Source organism: Nerophis ophidion, linkage group LG02 (assembly GCF_033978795.1).
Source record: "Nerophis ophidion isolate RoL-2023_Sa linkage group LG02, RoL_Noph_v1.0, whole genome shotgun sequence".
Taxonomy (NCBI): Eukaryota; Metazoa; Chordata; class Actinopteri; order Syngnathiformes; family Syngnathidae; genus Nerophis; species Nerophis ophidion.
In genome coordinates this window covers 46,732,025-46,751,768 of record NC_084612.1, presented here as the reverse complement: position 1 = coordinate 46,751,768, position 19,744 = coordinate 46,732,025, and the positions used below count along the sequence as shown (strand labels likewise).

The following is a 19,744-nucleotide window of genomic DNA, read 5'->3' as shown; positions in this document are numbered from 1 at the left end:
TCTCTGACAATCTTGCACGTTCAGTTTTGGAAATGTTATTAATGTGTGTGCCACTGCTTAATAACTGTTTAATAAATACACTTTTGCTAAATTGACTTAGTTGTGATTTCCCTCTCTGCATGACAGTTGAAAAGTAGCATATATTAATGCAGTATGAAGAAGAATGTTTTAATGTAGACCCAAAGAATCATCATTCTGCTGTGATTATATGCATCAAGTGTTCATTCAAGGCTAAGGCAAAATATCCACATACTGTATATATGGTGTATTGTAACATGGCCTAAAAATATCGAGATATAAATAAAAGGCCGTATCGCCCTGTCAGGCTTGCCACTGACAATTTGTTTGTGTTTTAGTTTTTCCTCTGTGTGTTTAGTATTTCCTGTTTTTAGTTCCTGTCAGCGCTCTTATTTTGTCTGTTTCCTGTTTTTTCCCCCCGTGCGCTGTTTTCCCTCAGTTGCGGCTGATTGGCGCTCCTATTTGTACCTGCTTTTGTCCTCCAGTCAGTGCTGGATTATTGATTTGTTGATGTCACTTCTTGTCGCTCGTGTCATGTATTATCGCTCCTGTTGTGTCGTACCTTGTCGTGTCTTTGCAGCGTAGCGGTAAGCTATATTCGTTTGATGTTTATTGCTTACTGTTTTGTGTTCCCTGCCTCCAGTTTGTTCTTTCATTTTACATGTACGACTTCTGTTTCCTGCTAGATACCTGCTAGCTTCCACACTAGGCCGTTTTGTTTGTTATCCGCCCACGTGCGTGCTTTTTATTTGAACCCTTTGTTTGTTTTTGTCTTAGTATTTTAATTAAATCATGTTTTCTCACTCCATGCCTGCCTCCATCTCTGCATCTTGGGGTTAGTCACAAATTAACTCTGACACGCCCAGCCCTAATGCACGGTTCATTTTGTGCACCAGTAAAAAACAACAACATTGTAACACTTTAGTATGGTGAACATATTCACCATTAATTAATTGCTCATTAACATGCAAAGTAGTAATATATTTGATCTTAACTAATCATTATTAAGTACTTATTCATGCCTTATTCGGCAAGGACTTATTACAACCCTAAGCCTATAACCCTGACCCTAACCAAATAACTGTAAATTAAGTCTTTGTTACTTAGAATATGTTCCCCACCCTTAAGTGTTACCAAAAACATAGTATTATTTTGTGTATAACTGGAAAAAAATATGTATAAATATTTTTCACTAACTAAGGGTTCGGTGAATGCGCATATGAAACTGGTGGGGTTCGGTACCTCCAACAAGGTAAAGAACCACTGATCTACATGGCTGCACAGGACAAAAGACACAGAATAAGTAATCTTACTCTTTATTATTAATACTGCATGAGAAGTGAATAATAAATCTACATGCAAGTATGTAGTATTCAAATACACTACTTCAATAATGAATGTTTCTTCACTAAACTGGCAGAAGAATTCAAGTAGAGATAAAAATACAACTTCACACCATTAGTTATATTTTTTGCACTGAAGAAACTTGATATGCAGCCCAAATGTATACATACTATATATATATATACATACACACATTTACATTGTATGTATTATATAAGTGCATTCACATTATATATATATATATATATATATATGTATGTCTTGATTGGATTATCCAGAGAATAGTGCTCGATACCGTGGTAGAGCGCAATATGTAGGTGTGGGAAAAATCACAAGACTACTTCATCTCTACAGAACTGTTTCATGAGGGGTTCCCTCAATCATCAGGAGATTTTTTTTTTTTTTTTGAAACAGTTCTGTAGAGATGAAGTAGTCTTGTGATTTTTCCCACACCTACATATATATATATATATATATATATATGTATATATATATATATATATATATATATATATATATATATATATATATATATATATATATATATATATATATATATATAAAGACACATTTAAAAAGACAAACATTATATTGTTTTTACTTGGGACATCTTGCTGGTCCAGGTTTTGGACGCTGGTGGACGAGATCCAGCCTGCAGGTCTTAGTTTGAGGACCCTGCTTTAGGTCCAAAGGTGAGTTCTGAGGACATGGTTGATCATTTAGTCCCAAAGGTGAGTTCTAAGGACATGGTTGAATATTTAGTCCCAAAGGTGTTTGGAGTGAGCAAAGTCCCAGAAGCAGAGAACTGGTGTTAGGCAGAAGCGGGCTGCGAGGATGGGGGGTGTCATGTGAGTTCAAGGGTCCGGGGTGGTCCTCTCAGATGACCTCTCTGCTGTGTCTGATGGCACAACACAGCACCATGCTGAAGATCATCCCCAGTATCTGAGGGACAAAGAAGTCAGTCCTTGAGAACCTCACTGAGGACTTCATGTTTGTAATATTTAGTCTTCTCACCATCACTCCTCCCACGGCCGTGCCCATGTAGACCATGAGGAGCATCTTGTGGCTGAAGAAGTCTGTGATGGCCTTCAGACAGTCCTTCACAGCACACACACACATCACATGACTGTGGCTGTAGTGCAGGTATCCAAAATGCGGCCGAGGGCCATTTCTAATACTCTCTGCACATTCCATAAATACAACATTATTATGAAGTACTGAAATATTCCAGGATCTGATTACTTTCACAGTATTACACTTTGAAATACACAATCTTGTCTTAAGACTTAGATGAGTCACATCTAGTCTTAGATCGTTCACATCCAGTCTTGGACTTAGATTGTTACATCTTGTTTTAGTCATATATATATATATATATATATATATATATATATATATATATATATATATATATATATGTTTTGAATGTGAGTGTGAATGTTGTCTGTCTGTCTGTGTTGGCCCTGTGATGAGGTGTCGACTTGTCCAGGGTGTACCCCGCCTTCCGCCCGATTGTAGCTGAGATAGGCGCCAGCGCCCCCTCGACCCCAAAAGGGAATAAGCGGTAAAAAATGGATGGATGGATGGGTTTTGAAAATGAAAAATATGAAAATGGCGCCCGCATGTTTTATTATTCAGTGCAAAAGTTAGGACACCCTGCTGTCAGTGACATGAGTGACAGGTGTGGCGCTCTCACGTGGCCAAAAGACGTCACAACAAGCAGGTTCACCTTCGTCTCCTTAGGAGCATGCGCACAAAGGACTGATGATGATGACGACGAAGATCTTCCACAGCAACTCAACTGCAAATGTAAATATGATACATATATTAAATATGATGCATTTGTTAAATATGATAATTATGATGAATATAATAAATAAATATGACACACATGATGAATATGATAAATAGATATGATAAGTAAAATACAACATGATGAATAAATATGATACATATGATAGGCACCAGCGCCCCCCGCCACCCCAAAGGGAATAAACGGTAGAAAATGGATGGATGGATGATAAATAAATATGATAAATCTGATACAATATGAAGAATAATATGGTACATATGATGAATAGGATAAATAAATATAATAAATATGACACATGATGAATTGATAAATAAATGTGATAGTTAAGATAAAAATATGATTAGGATAAATATGACATTAATGATGAATATGATAAATCTGACACATATGATGAATATGATAAATAAATATGATATGTATGATGAATATGATAAATCAATAACATATGATACAAATATGATTATAATACATATCATACATATGATAAATATGTATATGATTATTATGATCCATCCATCCATCTATTTTCTATCGCTTGCCCTTTTTTGGGGTCAAATGCAGCTGAGATACAAATGATGAATATGATAAATAAATAGGACACAAATGATGAATATTATAACTATGATCAATATGACATATATGATGAATATGACGAATAATATGATATGTATGATTATGATAAATACATATGATGGATATGATAAATATAGTACATATGACTCATATGATAAATCTATGTGATACACATGATGAATATGATAAATCAACATGATAAAAATATGATTATGATACATTTCATACATATGATGAATATGAGACACACATATGGTAAATATGAATACGATAAATATGTTAAATGATACATACAAATGTGATAAATATGATAATGATAAATATCATGAATATGTATGATGAATGTGATAAATATGAACATTGTATATTATTACTAACATTATAAATAAATAGAATACATATAATGAATATGATACAATATGATGAATATAATAAATACATGTGATAAATATGAATGTGATGAATAATAATTATGAATGTGATGAATATCATGAATATTTTAATATGATACATATGATAAATATAATGAACATGATAATTATGATGAATATAAATAGGATTAATATGATTTTATACTAACTGCGATGAATATGATTATGATAAATATGATGATTAAGATAAATATGATTAATATGAATATGATACAAATATGAGCCATAAAGAAGTGAAGAGAGTATCTCACAATTGTGTGATAGATGACTGAAATGTTGCTTGTGTTGTCTCTGATGGACGTGCTGTAGTACTTGTGTACCTCCTCCACAATCTGGAAAATACATATAAATAAACATCTTTACATACCTGTAAATTTACATTGTATACATTTTCATATACCTGTAAGGATAAATTGTTATACATGTTTATATAGCTGTAAATAAACATTATATATATATCTTTATATACCCGTAAATACAAATTGTTATACATGTTTATATACCTGTAAATATACATCATATACATATTTATATACCTGTAAATATACATCATATACATATTTATATACCTGTAAATATACATTTGTATACATCTTTATATACCTGTAAATATACATTATATACATCTTCATATACCTGTAAATAACTTTATATACATGTTTATATACATCATATACCTCTTTATATACCTGTAAATATACATTATTTACATCTTTATATACCTGTAAATAACATTATATCCATCCATTTTCTACCACTTGTTCCCTTTGGGGTCGCTGGTGCCTATCTCAGCTACAATCGGGCGGAAGGCGAAGTACACCCTGGACAAGTCGCCACCTCATCGCAGAATAACATTATATACATGTTTATATACCTGTAAATATACATCTTTATATACCTGTAAATATACACCATATACATCTTCATATACCTGTAAATAACATTATATACATGTTTGTATAACTTTAAATATACATCATATACCTCTTCATATACCTGTAAATATACGTTATATATATTTTTATACACCTGTAAATACACATTTTTATACACATGTAAATATACATTATATACATCTTCATATAACTGTAAATAACATTATATACATGTTTGTATAACTGTAAATATACATCATATACCTCTTCATATACCTGTAAATATACTTTTTTTTTTACATCTTTATACACTTGTAAATATACATTATATACATCTTCATATAACTGTAAATAACATTATATACATGTTTGTATGCCTGTAAATATACACCATATACATTTTTATATACCTGTAAATAGGGCTGGGCGATATGGCCTTTTTTTAAAATCGCAATATTTTTAGGCCATATCACGATACACGATATATAGCTCGATATTTTGCCTTAGCCTTGAATGAACAATTGATGCATATAATCACAGCGGTATGATGATTCTATGTGTTCATATTCAAACATTCTTCTTCATACTGCATTAATATATGCTACTTTTAAACTTTCATGCAGAGAAGGAAATCACAACAAAAAAGAATCACTATTTTTTTCATACAGCGTTGATCTGGAAATGTTTGCCTCTGCAGTTTGAGGGTGTGGGCGTGTGCCACCAAATGTAGATGTTGACATGCAGAGTTTCAAGCACTCTTCATTCTCTAGCAGGTGACTTTTCAAATGATGCTACATATTAGCAGTAATGCTACCTTTTGTAGCAACGCTTTTGCCCCACACTTGACAAATTAAGGTTGTCTGTTCGACATATTCCCACTTAAAGCCAAACCACCACCTGCTGCTTTTCTTGGGAATTAATTCTTCCTTCATTTGTTACCAGATTCGCACCTTCTTTCTCTCGCACTCGCACTCGCACGGCTCCACTCACACCAAAGCTAACGTTACCCATGCTGCTACCTGTCTGTTCTGCGTGGGCGTATACGTATGTGACGTATGATGTGACAGTATATGACGTATGTAAGAAGGTGCACTTGCTATCTGTGAGAAGGAGAGACAACAAAGAGCAAGGAGAGCCTGTAGTGTAATGCCAGCAGCAAAAAGCAACTGCGTGAGAACGTATACTCCAATATCACCATTTACACCTGTAAATATACATTATATACATCTTCATATACCTGTAAATAACATTATATACATGTTTATATACCTGTAAATATACATCATATACCTCTTTATATACCTGTAAATATACATCATATACCTCTTTATATACCTGTAAATATACGTTATATACATCTTTATATACCAGTAAATATACATTATATACATCTTTATTAGGGCTGCGAATCTTTGGGTGTCCCACGATTCGATTCAATATCGATTCTTGGGGTCACGATTCTCGATTCAAAAACGATTTTTTCCCGATTTAAAACTATTCTGTATTCATTCAATACATAGGATTTCAGCAGGATCTACCCCAGTCTGCTGATATGCAAGCAGAGTAGTAGATTTTTGTAAAAAAAGCTTTTATAATTGTAAAGGACAATGTTTTATCAACTGATTGCAATAATGTAAATTTGTTTTAACTATTAAACACACCAAATATATGACTTATTTTATCTTTGTGAAAATATTGGACACAGTGTGTTGTCAAGCTTATGAGATGTGATGCAAGTGTAAGCCACTGTGACACTATTGTTCTTTTTTATTTTTTTATAAATGTCTAATGATAATGTCAAGCAGGGATTTTTAATCACTGCTATGCTGAAATTATAATTAATATTGATACTGTTGTTGATACTGTGTTTGTGTCGCCTCTCAATTGGTCTGTTTATTGCAGTTCGGAGTGTTGCTGGGTCAGGTTTGGTTTTGGAATTGGATTACATTGTTATGGTATTGCTGTGTAGTGGTTTGTTGGATTGATTAAAAAAATAAATAATCCATCCATCCATCCATTTTCTACCGCTTATTCCCTTTCGGGGTTGCGGGGGGCGCTGGCGCCTATCTCAGCTACAATCGGGCGGAAGGCAGGGTACACCCTGGACAAGTCGCCACCTCATCGCAGGGCCAACACAGATAGACAGACAACATTCACACTCACATTCATAAATAATCCAAAAATAAAAAATAAAATCGATTTTTTCAAAATTAAAATCGATTCTGGATCACGATTCATATTCGACTCGATTTTTCCCCACACCCCTAATCTTTATATACCTGTAAATATACATTATATACCAGTAAATATATATTATATACATCTTTATATACCTGTAAATATACATTATACACATCTTCATATACCTGTAAATATACATCATAAACATCTTTATATACCTGTAAATATACGTACATTATATACATCTTTATATACCTGAAAATATACGTCATATACTGTACATCTTTATATACCTGTAATAATACATTATATACATCTTCATATACCTGTAAATAAACATTATATATTTCTTTATATACCTGTAAATATACATCATATAAATCTTTATATACCTGTAAATATATATGATATTCATGTTTATATACCTGTAAATATACATATTTTTATACCTGTAAATATACATTATATACCTGTAAATATACATTATGTTGCGTCACATTCGGTCTGCATCTTCCTCCGCTGCGGTTCCACCCAGAGGGCCCACTGACAGCGCACCCGGACACGCCGCCGCGCTCGTCAAGTGGACCGCGCCCACTCTCCGCCGCAGCTGGCCGCAGTCCACACCTGTGACTGATGACGTGAGCTGCTTAAAGGACCAATGGACCCAGGGATCCTGGCGGGAACTTAGTTCTCTGTTGAAGTACAGTAAGCGATCATCCTGCGTTATGCAAATCCTGTTTTCCTTGTGTTCAGTCTCTCCGTGGTTCTCAGTGTCTTTTCCCATGTCCCCGCAGAACTCTCCGTCACCTGCAAAGTGAGCTGTGCATCTCACTCTTCCCCGGATCTCCTTCGTCCTCGGATAGCTTCCTTCGTCCCTCGACTCCTCGCTTCCTTCCACGGACTACCCTGCCTGTCTTGCCCTTATTGGACTGCATCGCTTCTCTCAACACGCACCTCCAACACTTTGGTAAGACACTCCAGTTAATCTATACACACATAGTCTTACAACACACACTCTTGGGTTTTTGACACACACATCATTCTCTAGTTTATTAGCATTGTTATTATTATATTTAGTATTATATATGTATATATATATATATATATATATATATATATATATATTTTACTTTATATAAGAATAAATCTTTGGACATTACTGCCATCTGCTGTCCGTTTGCCGTCACGTCCTTAGTAAACCATAACACATTATATACATGTAAATATACATTTTTATACATCTTTATATACCTGTAAATATACATTATATACATCTTCATATACCTGTAAATGTTATATATGTTTATATACATGTAAATATACATCATATACATATTTATATACCTGTAAATATACATTATATACCTGTAAATATACATCTTTATATAACTGTAAATATACATTATACACATCTTCATATACCGGTAAATAACATTATATACATATCTCTATACCTGTAAGTATACATATTTATACAGATGTAAATATACATGATATTCATGTTTATATACATGTAAATATACACTATAAACATATTTATATACCTGTAAATATACATTATACACATTGTTATATACATGATATTCATTTTTATATACCTGTAAATATACATCTTTATATACCTGTAAATATACATTATATACATGTAAATATACATTATATACATCTTTATATACCTGTAAATATAAATTATGTTAATGTTTATTATTATTATGATTATTGTTTACCTGTAAATATAAATAATATACATGTTGGTATTAGGTACATTATTATTATTATTGTTGTTTACCTGTTCCTTGTTGATGAATCCAAACACGCCTGCTGCGATCTCTGCAGCAAATATGATCAGCAGACAAACCAAGAACTGCAACACAAACTACTATCATTAACAATGTACTACACACTATCACAAAGAATTTAGTATACACTGTCACAAAGTACTATCAGAAAGAATGTAGTACGAACGCCGTTTCCATATGAGTAGGGAAATTGTGTTAGAATACAATGATTTGCAAATCCTTTTCAACCCATATTCAATTGAATGCACTACAAAGACAAGATATTTGATGTTCAAACTCATAAACTTTATTTTTTTTTGCAAATAATAATTAACTTAGAATTTCATGGCTGCAACACGTGCCAAAGTAGTTGGGAAAGGACATGTTCATCACTGTGTTACATCATCTTTTCTTTTAACAACCCTCAATAAACGTTTGGGAACTGAGGAAACTAATTGTTGAAGCTTTGAAAGTGGAATTCTTTCCCATTTTTGTTTTATGTAGGGCTTAAGTCGTTCAACAATCCGGGGTCTCCGCTGTCGTATTTTATGCTTCATAATGGGCCACACATTTTTGATAGGAGACAGGTCTGGACTGCAGGCAGGCCAGGAAAGTACCCGCACTATTTTTTTTACAAAGCCACGCAGTTGTAACACGTGGCTTGCTGAAATAAGCAGGGGCGTCCATGATAACGTTGCTTGGATGACAACATATGTTGCTCTAAAACCTGTATGGACCTTTTAGCTTTAATGGTGCCTTCACAGATGTGTAAGTTACCCATGCCTTGGGCACTAATACACCCCCATAACCATCACAGATGCTGGCTTTTGAACTTTGTGCCTATAACAATCCGAATGGTTAATATCCTCTTTGTTCTGGAGGACACCACGTCCTCTGTTTCCAAATATAATTTGAAATGTGGACTCGTCAGACCACAGAACACCTTTCCACTTTGCATCAGTCCATCTTAGATGAGCTCGGGCCCAGCCAAACCGGCGGCGTTTCAGGATATTGTTGATAAACGGGTTTCGCTTTGCATAGTAGAGTTTTAACTTGCACTTACAGATGTAGCGACCAACTGTAGTTACAAACAGTGGTTTTATGAAGTGTTCCTGAGCCCATGTGATTATATCCTTTACAGACTGATGTCGGTTTTTGATACAGTACCGCCTGAGGGATCAGAAGTCCGTAATATCATCGCTTATGTGTAGTGATTTCTCCAGATTCTCTTACTTTTTGAGGATTTTACGGACCGTTGATGGTAAAATCCCTAAATTCCTTGCAATAGCTCGTTGAGAAATGTTCTAAAACGGTTTGACAATTTGCTTACAAAGTGGTGACCCTCGCCCCATCCTTGTTTGTGAATTACTTAGCAGTTCATGGAAGCTGCTTTTATACCCAATCATGGCACCCACCTGTTCCCAATTAGCCTGCACACCTGTGGGGTGTTCCATATAAGTGTTCGATGAGCATTCCTCAACTTTATCAGTATTTATTGCCACCTTTCCCAACTTCTTTGTCACGTGTTGCTGGCATCAAAGTCTAAAGTTAATGATTATTTGCACAAAAAAAAAAAAGTTTATCAGTTTGAACATCAAATATGTTGTCTTTGTAGCATATTCAACTGAATATGGGTTGAAAATTATTTGCAAATCATTGTATTCCGTTTAGGGCTTCACGGTGGAAGAGGGGTTAGTGCGTCTGCCTCACAATACGAAGGTCCTGAGTAGTCAGGGTTCAATCCCGGGCTCGGGATCTTTCTGTGTGGAGTTTGAATGTCCTGCCCCTGAATGCGTGGGTTCCCTCCGGGTACTCCGGCTTCCTCCCACTTCCAAAGACATGCACCCGGGGATAGGTTGATTGGCAACACTAAATTGGCCCTAGTGTGTGAATGTGAGTGTGAATGTTGTCTGTCTCTCTGTGTTGGCCCTGCAATGAGGTGGCGACTTGTCCAGGGTGTACCCCGCCTTCCGCCCGATTGTAGCTGAGATAGACATCAGCGCCCCCCGCAACCCCAAAGGGAATAAGTATTAGAAAATGGATGGATGTGTTCTGTTTATATTTACATCTAACACAATTTCCCAACTCATATGGAAACAGGGTTTGTACACTGTATCACAAAGTACGACATCCATCCATTTTCTACCGCTTATTCCCTTTTGGGGTCGCGGGGGGGGGGCTGGCGCCTATCTCAGCTACAATCGGGCGGAAATTATAACAAAATATGTAGTACACTGTATCACAAAATACTTCACAATATCACAAAGTATGTAGTACATTGTATCACAAAGTACTACACACTATCATAAAGTCTGTAGTAGACTGTATCACAAAGTATTACACACTATCACAAAGCATGTAGTATACACTATCACAAAGTACTAGACACTATCAAAAAGTATGTAGTACAAAGTACTAAACACTATTAAGAAGCATGTTGTACACTGTATCACAAAGTACTACACACTATCATAAAGTATGTAGTAGACCAGGGGTTGGGAACCTTTTTGGCTGAGAGAGCAATGAAAGCCAAATATTTTGAAATGTATTTCCGTGAGAGCCGTATCATATTTTTAACACCGAATACAACTGTCAGGTTCAAACACTGATGCCATCTATTAAACAAGACAAGAAGCAAGGAATTAAACAGAGACTGGATTCAATTTAGCTCAATGAGGAGAAACCTGTACCCTTGTACAGTGTCGTTCCACGCTCTGACGAGAGAAATCTATGCCTCCTCTTTCATTTGGACTTTTCCAGATTACAACAACTAAATGCGTGCATCTCTTATTATTGTTTCCTTGAATTGCCGCTGGGGCGCTAATTAATTTAAAACCTCTTCTCACTCCGGCGCTTACCAAAGGCATGCGGTATATTTAGGCCTGCGCTTGTAAATTTGAGTGTGATGTAAGGATACCATCATGAAAAGCACATTTAATAAAAAAAAAAAAAAAACGTAATTATGGTCTTACCTTTACGTATAAATGAAGTCCATGCGCAGCTCCTTCTGATCAAAAGCATCGATAACTTCTTTATGGAAGTCTTCCTTATCTATCTTCAGTTTTAATAGTCTCTCTGTCTCAATGGAGATCTTCCTGTATTACCTCCTGCTTCGATTGACCAGTTTAGAAAACTGTTTTACTTTAGATATGTAATCCTCCATGTTAAAAGTGCAAGCGAGAGGAAAAAATAAATGATCGCTGCTCACTCTTGCTGCTTGTTGTCACTTCTTCTGCAGCCGAGTTGTCGCAAGAAGGATAACTAGCGCCTTCTACCACCAGGAGGCAGGAGTCATTTAATAACTCATATTTGACACACGCAGCTACGGTATATTAATAAAACATAGCTGCTTACTGTTCTTTTTAGCATATTCAATAGCTTGGACCTTAAATCCTACTGAATAGCTCTTAATCTTCTTCCCTTAATGCGATTTCCTAATGATTGAAATCAGCCTCCTCCATTTTGAAAATGATGACAGGTCACTTGTAACGTGACGAGTTTGACCCGGCAGAAATTTTAGACATGCGCTAATAAAAATAATATTTTGCAAAACGAGTTTGACCCGGCGTTAATCCTGAGTTGGCGGTAATGCTAAGCACGCACTATTTTTTTGCGAAATGGATTTGACTCTGCAGTAATTCTAGGCAGGCGCATACTATATACCCGGCGGTAATTCAAGGAAATACGGTATTCTGAAGCTAACCGATAATAAATAAAATACTTTCGACCATTAATGTGACTTATTGAACAGGTGGATGGATTACAATGCATGAGACTATTTTATATTTTGAACGTTATTTTTAAAACCAATGGAATTATTAATTACTTATCGGGTTAGGCAACATAGGCTAAGATTTATCTGAGAGCCAGATGCGGTCATCAAAAGAGCCACATATGGCTCGAGAGCCATAGGTTCCCTAACCCTGTAGTAGACTGTATCACAAAGTATTACACACTATCACAAAGCATTTAGCACACAGTATCACAAAGTATTACACAATATCACAAAGTATGTAGTACACACTATCACAAAATACTACACACTATCAGAAAGCTTGTAGTACACTGCAACACAAAGTACTACACACTAACACAAAGTAGTACACACTATCACAAAGTATGTAGTAGACTGTATCATAAAGTAGTACACACTCTCACAAAGCAGTTGTACCCACTGCCATAAAGTACTACACACTATCACAATGTACTGCACGGTATCACAAAGTACTACACATTATGACAGAGTATGTAGTAGACTGTATCACAAAGTACTACACACTATCACAAAGTATGTAGTAGACTGTATCACAAAGTAGTACACACTATCACAAAGCATGTAGTACGCAGTATCACAAAGTACTACACCCAATCACAAAGCATGTAGTACACACTATCACAAAGTTCTACACACTATTACAAAGTATGTAGTAGACTGTATCACAAAGTACTACAAACTATCACAAAACATGTAGTACACACTATCAAAAAGTACTACACACTATCACAAAGCATGTAGTACACAGTATCACAAAGTACTACACACTATCACAAAGCATGTAGTACACAGTATCACAAAGTAGTACACAGTATAATAAAGTAGTAAACAGTACTTTGGAATGAAGTAATATTCACTTGCTTACTTTAAGTTGACTAAGTAAAATAAAAAGAAAAGTTGTCAACTCACTGAGGTGAGAAGACTCTGAGACTCTCTCACGGCCCCCACACTTCCTAGCAGGGCCCCCAGCATCATCAGCACTGTGGCCCCCAGCATCATGTACGCTCCTGCAAGTACCAGATACATGTAGTTTTATCATGTGTACAACTATAATAACCGTCATCATGTACGCGCCTGCAAGTACCATAAACATATAGCATTATCATGTTTACAAATGTAATAACTGTTATGTACGTGCCGGCAAGTACCTCAAAAATATAGTATTACCATGTGTACAACTGTAATAACTTTATTATGTAAGTGCCTGCAAGTACCATAAACATGTAGAACTATCATGTGTACAACTGTAATACCTGTTATTATGTACATGCCTGCAAGTACCATAAACATATAGCACTATAATGTGTACAAATGTAATAACTGTTATTATGTACGTGCCTGCAAGCACCATAAACATATAGCACCATCATGTGTACAAATGTAATAACTGTCATCATGTATGCGCCTGCATGTACCATAAAAATATAGCACTATCATGTGTACAAATGTAATAACTGTTATTATGTACACACCTGCAAGTACCATAAACATATGGCACTATCATGTGTACAGATGTAATTGCTGTCATCATGTACGCGCCTGCAAGTACAATAAACATATAGCACTATCATGTGTACAGATGTAATAACTGTTATGTATGTGCCTGGAAGGACCATAAACAAGTACTACTATCATGTGTACAACTGTAATAACTGTTATGTACGTGCCTGCAAGTACCATAAACATATAGCACTATCATGTGTACAAATGTAATAACTGTTATGTACGTGCCTGCAAGTACCATAAACATATAGCACTATCATGGGTACAACTGTAATAACTGTCATGTACGCGCCTGCAAGTACCATAAACATATAGCACTATCATGTGTACAGATGTAATAACTGTTATTATGTACGTGCCTGCAAGTACCATAAATATACAGTACTACCATGTGTACAACTGTAATAACTATTATTATGTAGCCACCTGAAAGTAACATCATTATATAGTGCTATCATGTGTACAACTGTAATAACTGTTATCATGTACACACCTGCAAGTACCATAAATATACCAACATGTAGTACTATTATGTGTACAACTGTAATAACTGTTATTATGTACACAGCAGGAAGTGCTGAAAGTGCACCTGAACCGTTTTCAGAAGGAGCAGAAATCCAAGTGGCCAATCTTGACTATAGGATGTCCCGCAAGGAACTACACACTATCAGAAAGCTTGTAGTACACTGCAACACAAATTTATTTGAAAGTATGTACAAATTATACCAGTAGGAAAAGATTCATCATTTACGACATTAAACATCTTTGGTTGGCTTCAAAACTCCCTCAGAGGTTTTGTTCAGTAAAATGGATGCTTTTTGTCTTTTAAAAACTTTTATTTTGTAGGTGATATTTCCGGTTCTGCTTACGTTACGTTCTACACTTGACTGATTGAATGTTTCTTGAGCTCAGTCATTGATGAGTCAGTCTTACACGCCTTTAGGAGACTTATTGCTATTCACGGCTGCGTGGATGTTTCTGCGTGTAAGATACACTCGGCAAGTATTATTACTATTATTATTATTACTATATTTTACTGATATTTTAAGGCGACACCACCCATTTTGGTACCGATACAAAAACAACGGCATCGACTTTTTAAAGAAATAATCTAAATATTAGCTTAATTGAATACGTTTTTGGCACGACTGTACCATCTAGTCCCACAACAATCATTACAACTAACACTTTATGAGCATCTTAACAACATTTAAGGAATGAAAAAAAATTGTTAATTCGACTGCAGTTGAATCAACAATTTTTGATTCAACTACAGTTCATCATCTCACCAGAGGAGGGCAGCAGTTTACTACGTGTGTGTTTGTGTACTCCCACGGACTCATATATTTTATATATATATATATATATATATATATATATATATATATATATATATATATATAGTAGGGCTCCTGGGCAATATGGCCTTTTTTAATATCTCGATATTTTTAGGCCATATCGCGATACACAATATATATCTCGATATTTTGCCTTAGCCTTGAATTAACACTTATATACTTTATATATATATATATATATACATACATATATATATATATATATATATATATATATACATACATACATACATACACATATAATCACAGCAGTATGATGATTCTATGTGCCTACATTAAAACATTCTTGTTCATACTGCATTAATATATGCTCATTTTAAACTTTCATGCAGAGAAGGAAATCACAACTAAGTCAATCGACCAAAAGTGTATTTATTAAACAGTTATTAGCAGGTGACTTTTTAAATGATTCTACATATTAGCAGTAATGCTATTTTTGGTAGCAACGCTTGAGCCCCACACTTGACAAATTAAAGTTGTCTATTCGACATCTTCCCGCTTAAAGCCGAACCATTGCCAGACGATGGACCCCCTGGTGTTTTTCTTGGGAATTAATTTTTCCTTCATTCGCACTTTCTTTCTCTCGTATTAGCACTCGCACGGCTTCGCTAGCATCACAGCTAACCTTACCCATGCTGCTACCTCTCTGCTCCTCGAGGGCGTATACGTATGTGACGTATGACATGACAGTATGTGACGTATGTAATTTTGTGCGCTTGCTGTTTGTGAGAAGGAGACACAAGAAGGAGTGGGTAAAGCCTGTAGTGTAATGCCCGCAGCTAAAAGCAACAGCGTGAGAACGTATACTCCAATATCACGGTATAGTCATTTTCTATAACGCACAGGGACTAGTCTGATGTGTGATATGGTAGAAGTGGTCAGACTGGTCTAATGTGTGAAATAGTAGACGTGGTCAGGTGGTGTAATGTGTGATGTAGTAGAAATGGTCAGACTAGTTTAACGTGTGAAATAGTAGAAGTGGTCAGGTGGTCTAATGTGTGATACAGTAGAAGTGGTCAGGTGGTCTAATGTGTGATACAGTATAAGTGGTCAGGTGGTCTAATGTGTAATATAGTAGAAATGGTCACGTGGTCCAATGTGTGATATAGTAGAAGTGGTCAGACTAGTCTAATGTGTGAAATAGTAGAAGTGGTCAGGTGGTCTAATGTGTGATATAGTAGAAATGGTCACGTGGTCTAATGTGTGATACAGTAGAAGTGGTCAGACTAGTCTAATGTGTGAAATAGTAGAAGTGGTCAGGTGGTCTAATCTGTGATACAGTAGAAGTGGTCAGGTGGTCTAATGTGTGATATAGTAGAAGTGGTCGGACTAGTCTAGTGTGTGAAATAGTAGAAGTGGTCAGGTGGTCTAATGTGTGATATAGTTGGAAATGGTCGGGTGGTCTAATGTGTGATACAGTAGAAGTGGTCAGGTGGTCTAATGTGTGAAATAGTAGAAGTGGTCAGGTGGTCTAATCTGTGATACAGTAGAAGTGGTCAGGTGGTCTAATGTGTGATATAGTAGAAGTGGTCAGACTAGTCTAGTGTGTGAAATAGTAGAAGTGGTCAGGTGGTCTAATGTGTGATATAGTAGAAATGGTCAGGTGGTCTAATGTGTGATACAGTATAAGTGGTCAGGTGGTCTAATGTGTGATACAGTAGAAGTGGTCAGGTGGTCTAATGTGTAATATAGTAGAAATGGTCAGGTGGTCTAATGTGTGATATAGTAGAAGTGGTCAGACTAGTCTAGTGTGTGAACTAGTAGAAGTGGTCAGGTGGTCTAATGTGTGATATAGTAGAAGTGGTCAGACTAGTCTAGTGTGTGAAATAGTAGAAGTGGTCAGGTGGTCTAATGTGTGATATAGTAGAAATGGTCAGGTGGTCTAATGTGTGATACAGTAGAAGTGGTCAGGTAGTCTAATGTGTGATACAGTAGAAGTGGTCAGGTGGTCTAATGTGTGATACAGTATAAGTGGTCAGGTGGTCTAATGTGTGATACAGTAGAAGTGGTCAGGTGGTCTAATATGTAATATAGTAGAAATGGTCAGGTGGTCTAATGTGTGATATAGTAGAAGTGGTCAGACTAGTCTAATGTGTGAAATAGTAGAAGTGGTCAGGTGGTCTAATGTGTGATATAGTAGAAATGGTCACGTGGTCTAATGTGTGAAATAGTAGAAGTGGTCAGGTGGTCTAATGTGTGATATAGTAGAAATGGTCACGTGGTCTAATGTGTGAAATAGTAGAAGTGGTCAGGTGGTCTAATCTGTGATACAGTAGAAGTGGTCAGGTGGTCTAATGTGTGATATAGTAGAAGTGGTCAGACTAGTCTAGTGTGTGAAATAGTAGAAGTGGTCAGGTGGTCTAATGTGTGATATAGTAGAAATGGTCAGGTGGTCTAATGTGTGATACAGTAGAAGTGGTCAGGTAGTCTAATGTGTGATACAGTAGAAGTGGTCAGGTGGTCTAATGTGTGATACAGTATAAGTAGTCAGGTGGTCTAATGTGTAATATAGTAGAAATGGTCACGTGGTCCAATGTGTGATATAGTAGAAGTGGTCAGACTAGTCTAATGTGTGAAATAGTAGAAGTGGTCAGGTGGTCTAATGTGTGATATAGTAGAAATGGTCACGTGGTCTAATGTGTGATACAGTAGAAGTGGTCAGACTAGTCTAATGTGTGAAATAGTAGAAGTGGTCAGGTGGTCTAATCTGTGATACAGTAGAAGTGGTCAGGTGGTCTAATGTGTGATATAGTAGAAGTGGTCGGACTAGTCTAGTGTGTGAAATAGTAGAAGTGGTCAGGTGGTCTAATGTGTGATATAGTTGGAAATGGTCGGGTGGTCTAATGTGTGATACAGTAGAAGTGGTCAGGTGGTCTAATGTGTGAAATAGTAGAAGTGGTCAGGTGGTCTAATCTGTGATACAGTAGAAGTGGTCAGGTGGTCTAATGTGTGATATAGTAGAAGTGGTCAGACTAGTCTAGTGTGTGAAATAGTAGAAGTGGTCAGGTGGTCTAATGTGTGATATAGTAGAAATGGTCAGGTGGTCTAATGTGTGATACAGTATAAGTGGTCAGGTGGTCTAATGTGTGATACAGTAGAAGTGGTCAGGTGGTCTAATGTGTAATATAGTAGAAATGGTCAGGTGGTCTAATGTGTGATATAGTAGAAGTGGTCAGACTAGTCTAATGTGTGAACTAGTAGAAGTGGTCAGGTGGTCTAATGTGTGATATAGTAGAAGTGGTCAGACTAGTCTAGTGTGTGAAATAGTAGAAGTGGTCAGGTGGTCTAATGTGTGATATAGTAGAAATGGTCAGGTGGTCTAATGTGTGATACAGTAGAAGTGGTCAGGTAGTCTAATGTGTGATACAGTAGAAGTGGTCAGGTGGTCTAATGTGTGATACAGTATAAGTGGTCAGGTGGTCTAATGTGTGATACAGTAGAAGTGGTCAGGTGGTCTAATGTGTAATATAGTAGAAATGGTCAGGTGGTCTAATGTGTGATATAGTAGAAGTGGTCAGACTAGTCTAATGTGTGAAATAGTAGAAGTGGTCAGGTGGTCTAATGTGTGATATAGTAGAAATGGTCACGTGGTCTAATGTGTGAAATAGTAGAAGTGGTCAGGTGGTCTAATGTGTGATATAGTAGAAATGGTCACGTGGTCTAATGTGTGAAATAGTAGAAGTGGTCAGGTGGTCTAATCTGTGATACAGTAGAAGTGGTCAGGTGGTCTAATGTGTGATATAGTAGAAGTGGTCAGACTAGTCTAGTGTGTGAAATAGTAGAAGTGGTCAGGTGGTCTAATGTGTGATATAGTAGAAATGGTCAGGTGGTCTAATGTGTGATACAGTAGAAGTGGTCAGGTGGTCTAATGTGTGATATAGTAGAAGTGGTCAGACTAGTCTAGTGTGTGAAATAGTAGAAGTGGTCAGGTGGTCTAATGTGTGAAATAGTAGAAGTGGTCAGGTGGTCTAATCTGTGATACAGTAGAAGTGGTCAGGTGGTCTAATGTGTGATATAGTAGAAGTGGTCAGACTAGTCTAGTGTGTGAAATAGTAGAAGTGGTCAGGTGGTCTAATGTGTGATATAGTAGAAATG

The 19,744-nt window shown here is 36.2% G+C and overlaps 1 protein-coding gene across 2 annotated transcripts in view; it reads right to left on the bottom strand.

The window, feature by feature from the left end:
- Nucleotides 1–1,931: 1,931 nt before the first annotated feature.
- The window catches only part of LOC133541647 (tetraspanin-2-like), a 28,568-nt gene continuing 10,755 nt past the window's right edge, over nt 1,932–19,744 (bottom strand). The window contains exons 3-8 of one of the 2 annotated variants that reach the window (XM_061885172.1): nt 13,698–13,795; nt 9,025–9,099; nt 4,431–4,511; nt 3,059–3,163; nt 2,377–2,460; nt 1,932–2,304 (exon numbers count right to left, since the gene is read on the bottom strand). In XM_061885172.1, the coding sequence (XP_061741156.1) occupies nt 2,239–2,304; nt 2,377–2,460; nt 3,059–3,163; nt 4,431–4,511; nt 9,025–9,099; nt 13,698–13,795 (509 nt within the window). In that variant the 3' untranslated portion in view covers nt 1,932–2,238. The remainder of the gene's footprint in view (nt 2,305–2,376; nt 2,461–3,058; nt 3,164–4,430; nt 4,512–9,024; nt 9,100–13,697; nt 13,796–19,744) is intronic. The other variant, XM_061885179.1, reaches the window with a different exon arrangement.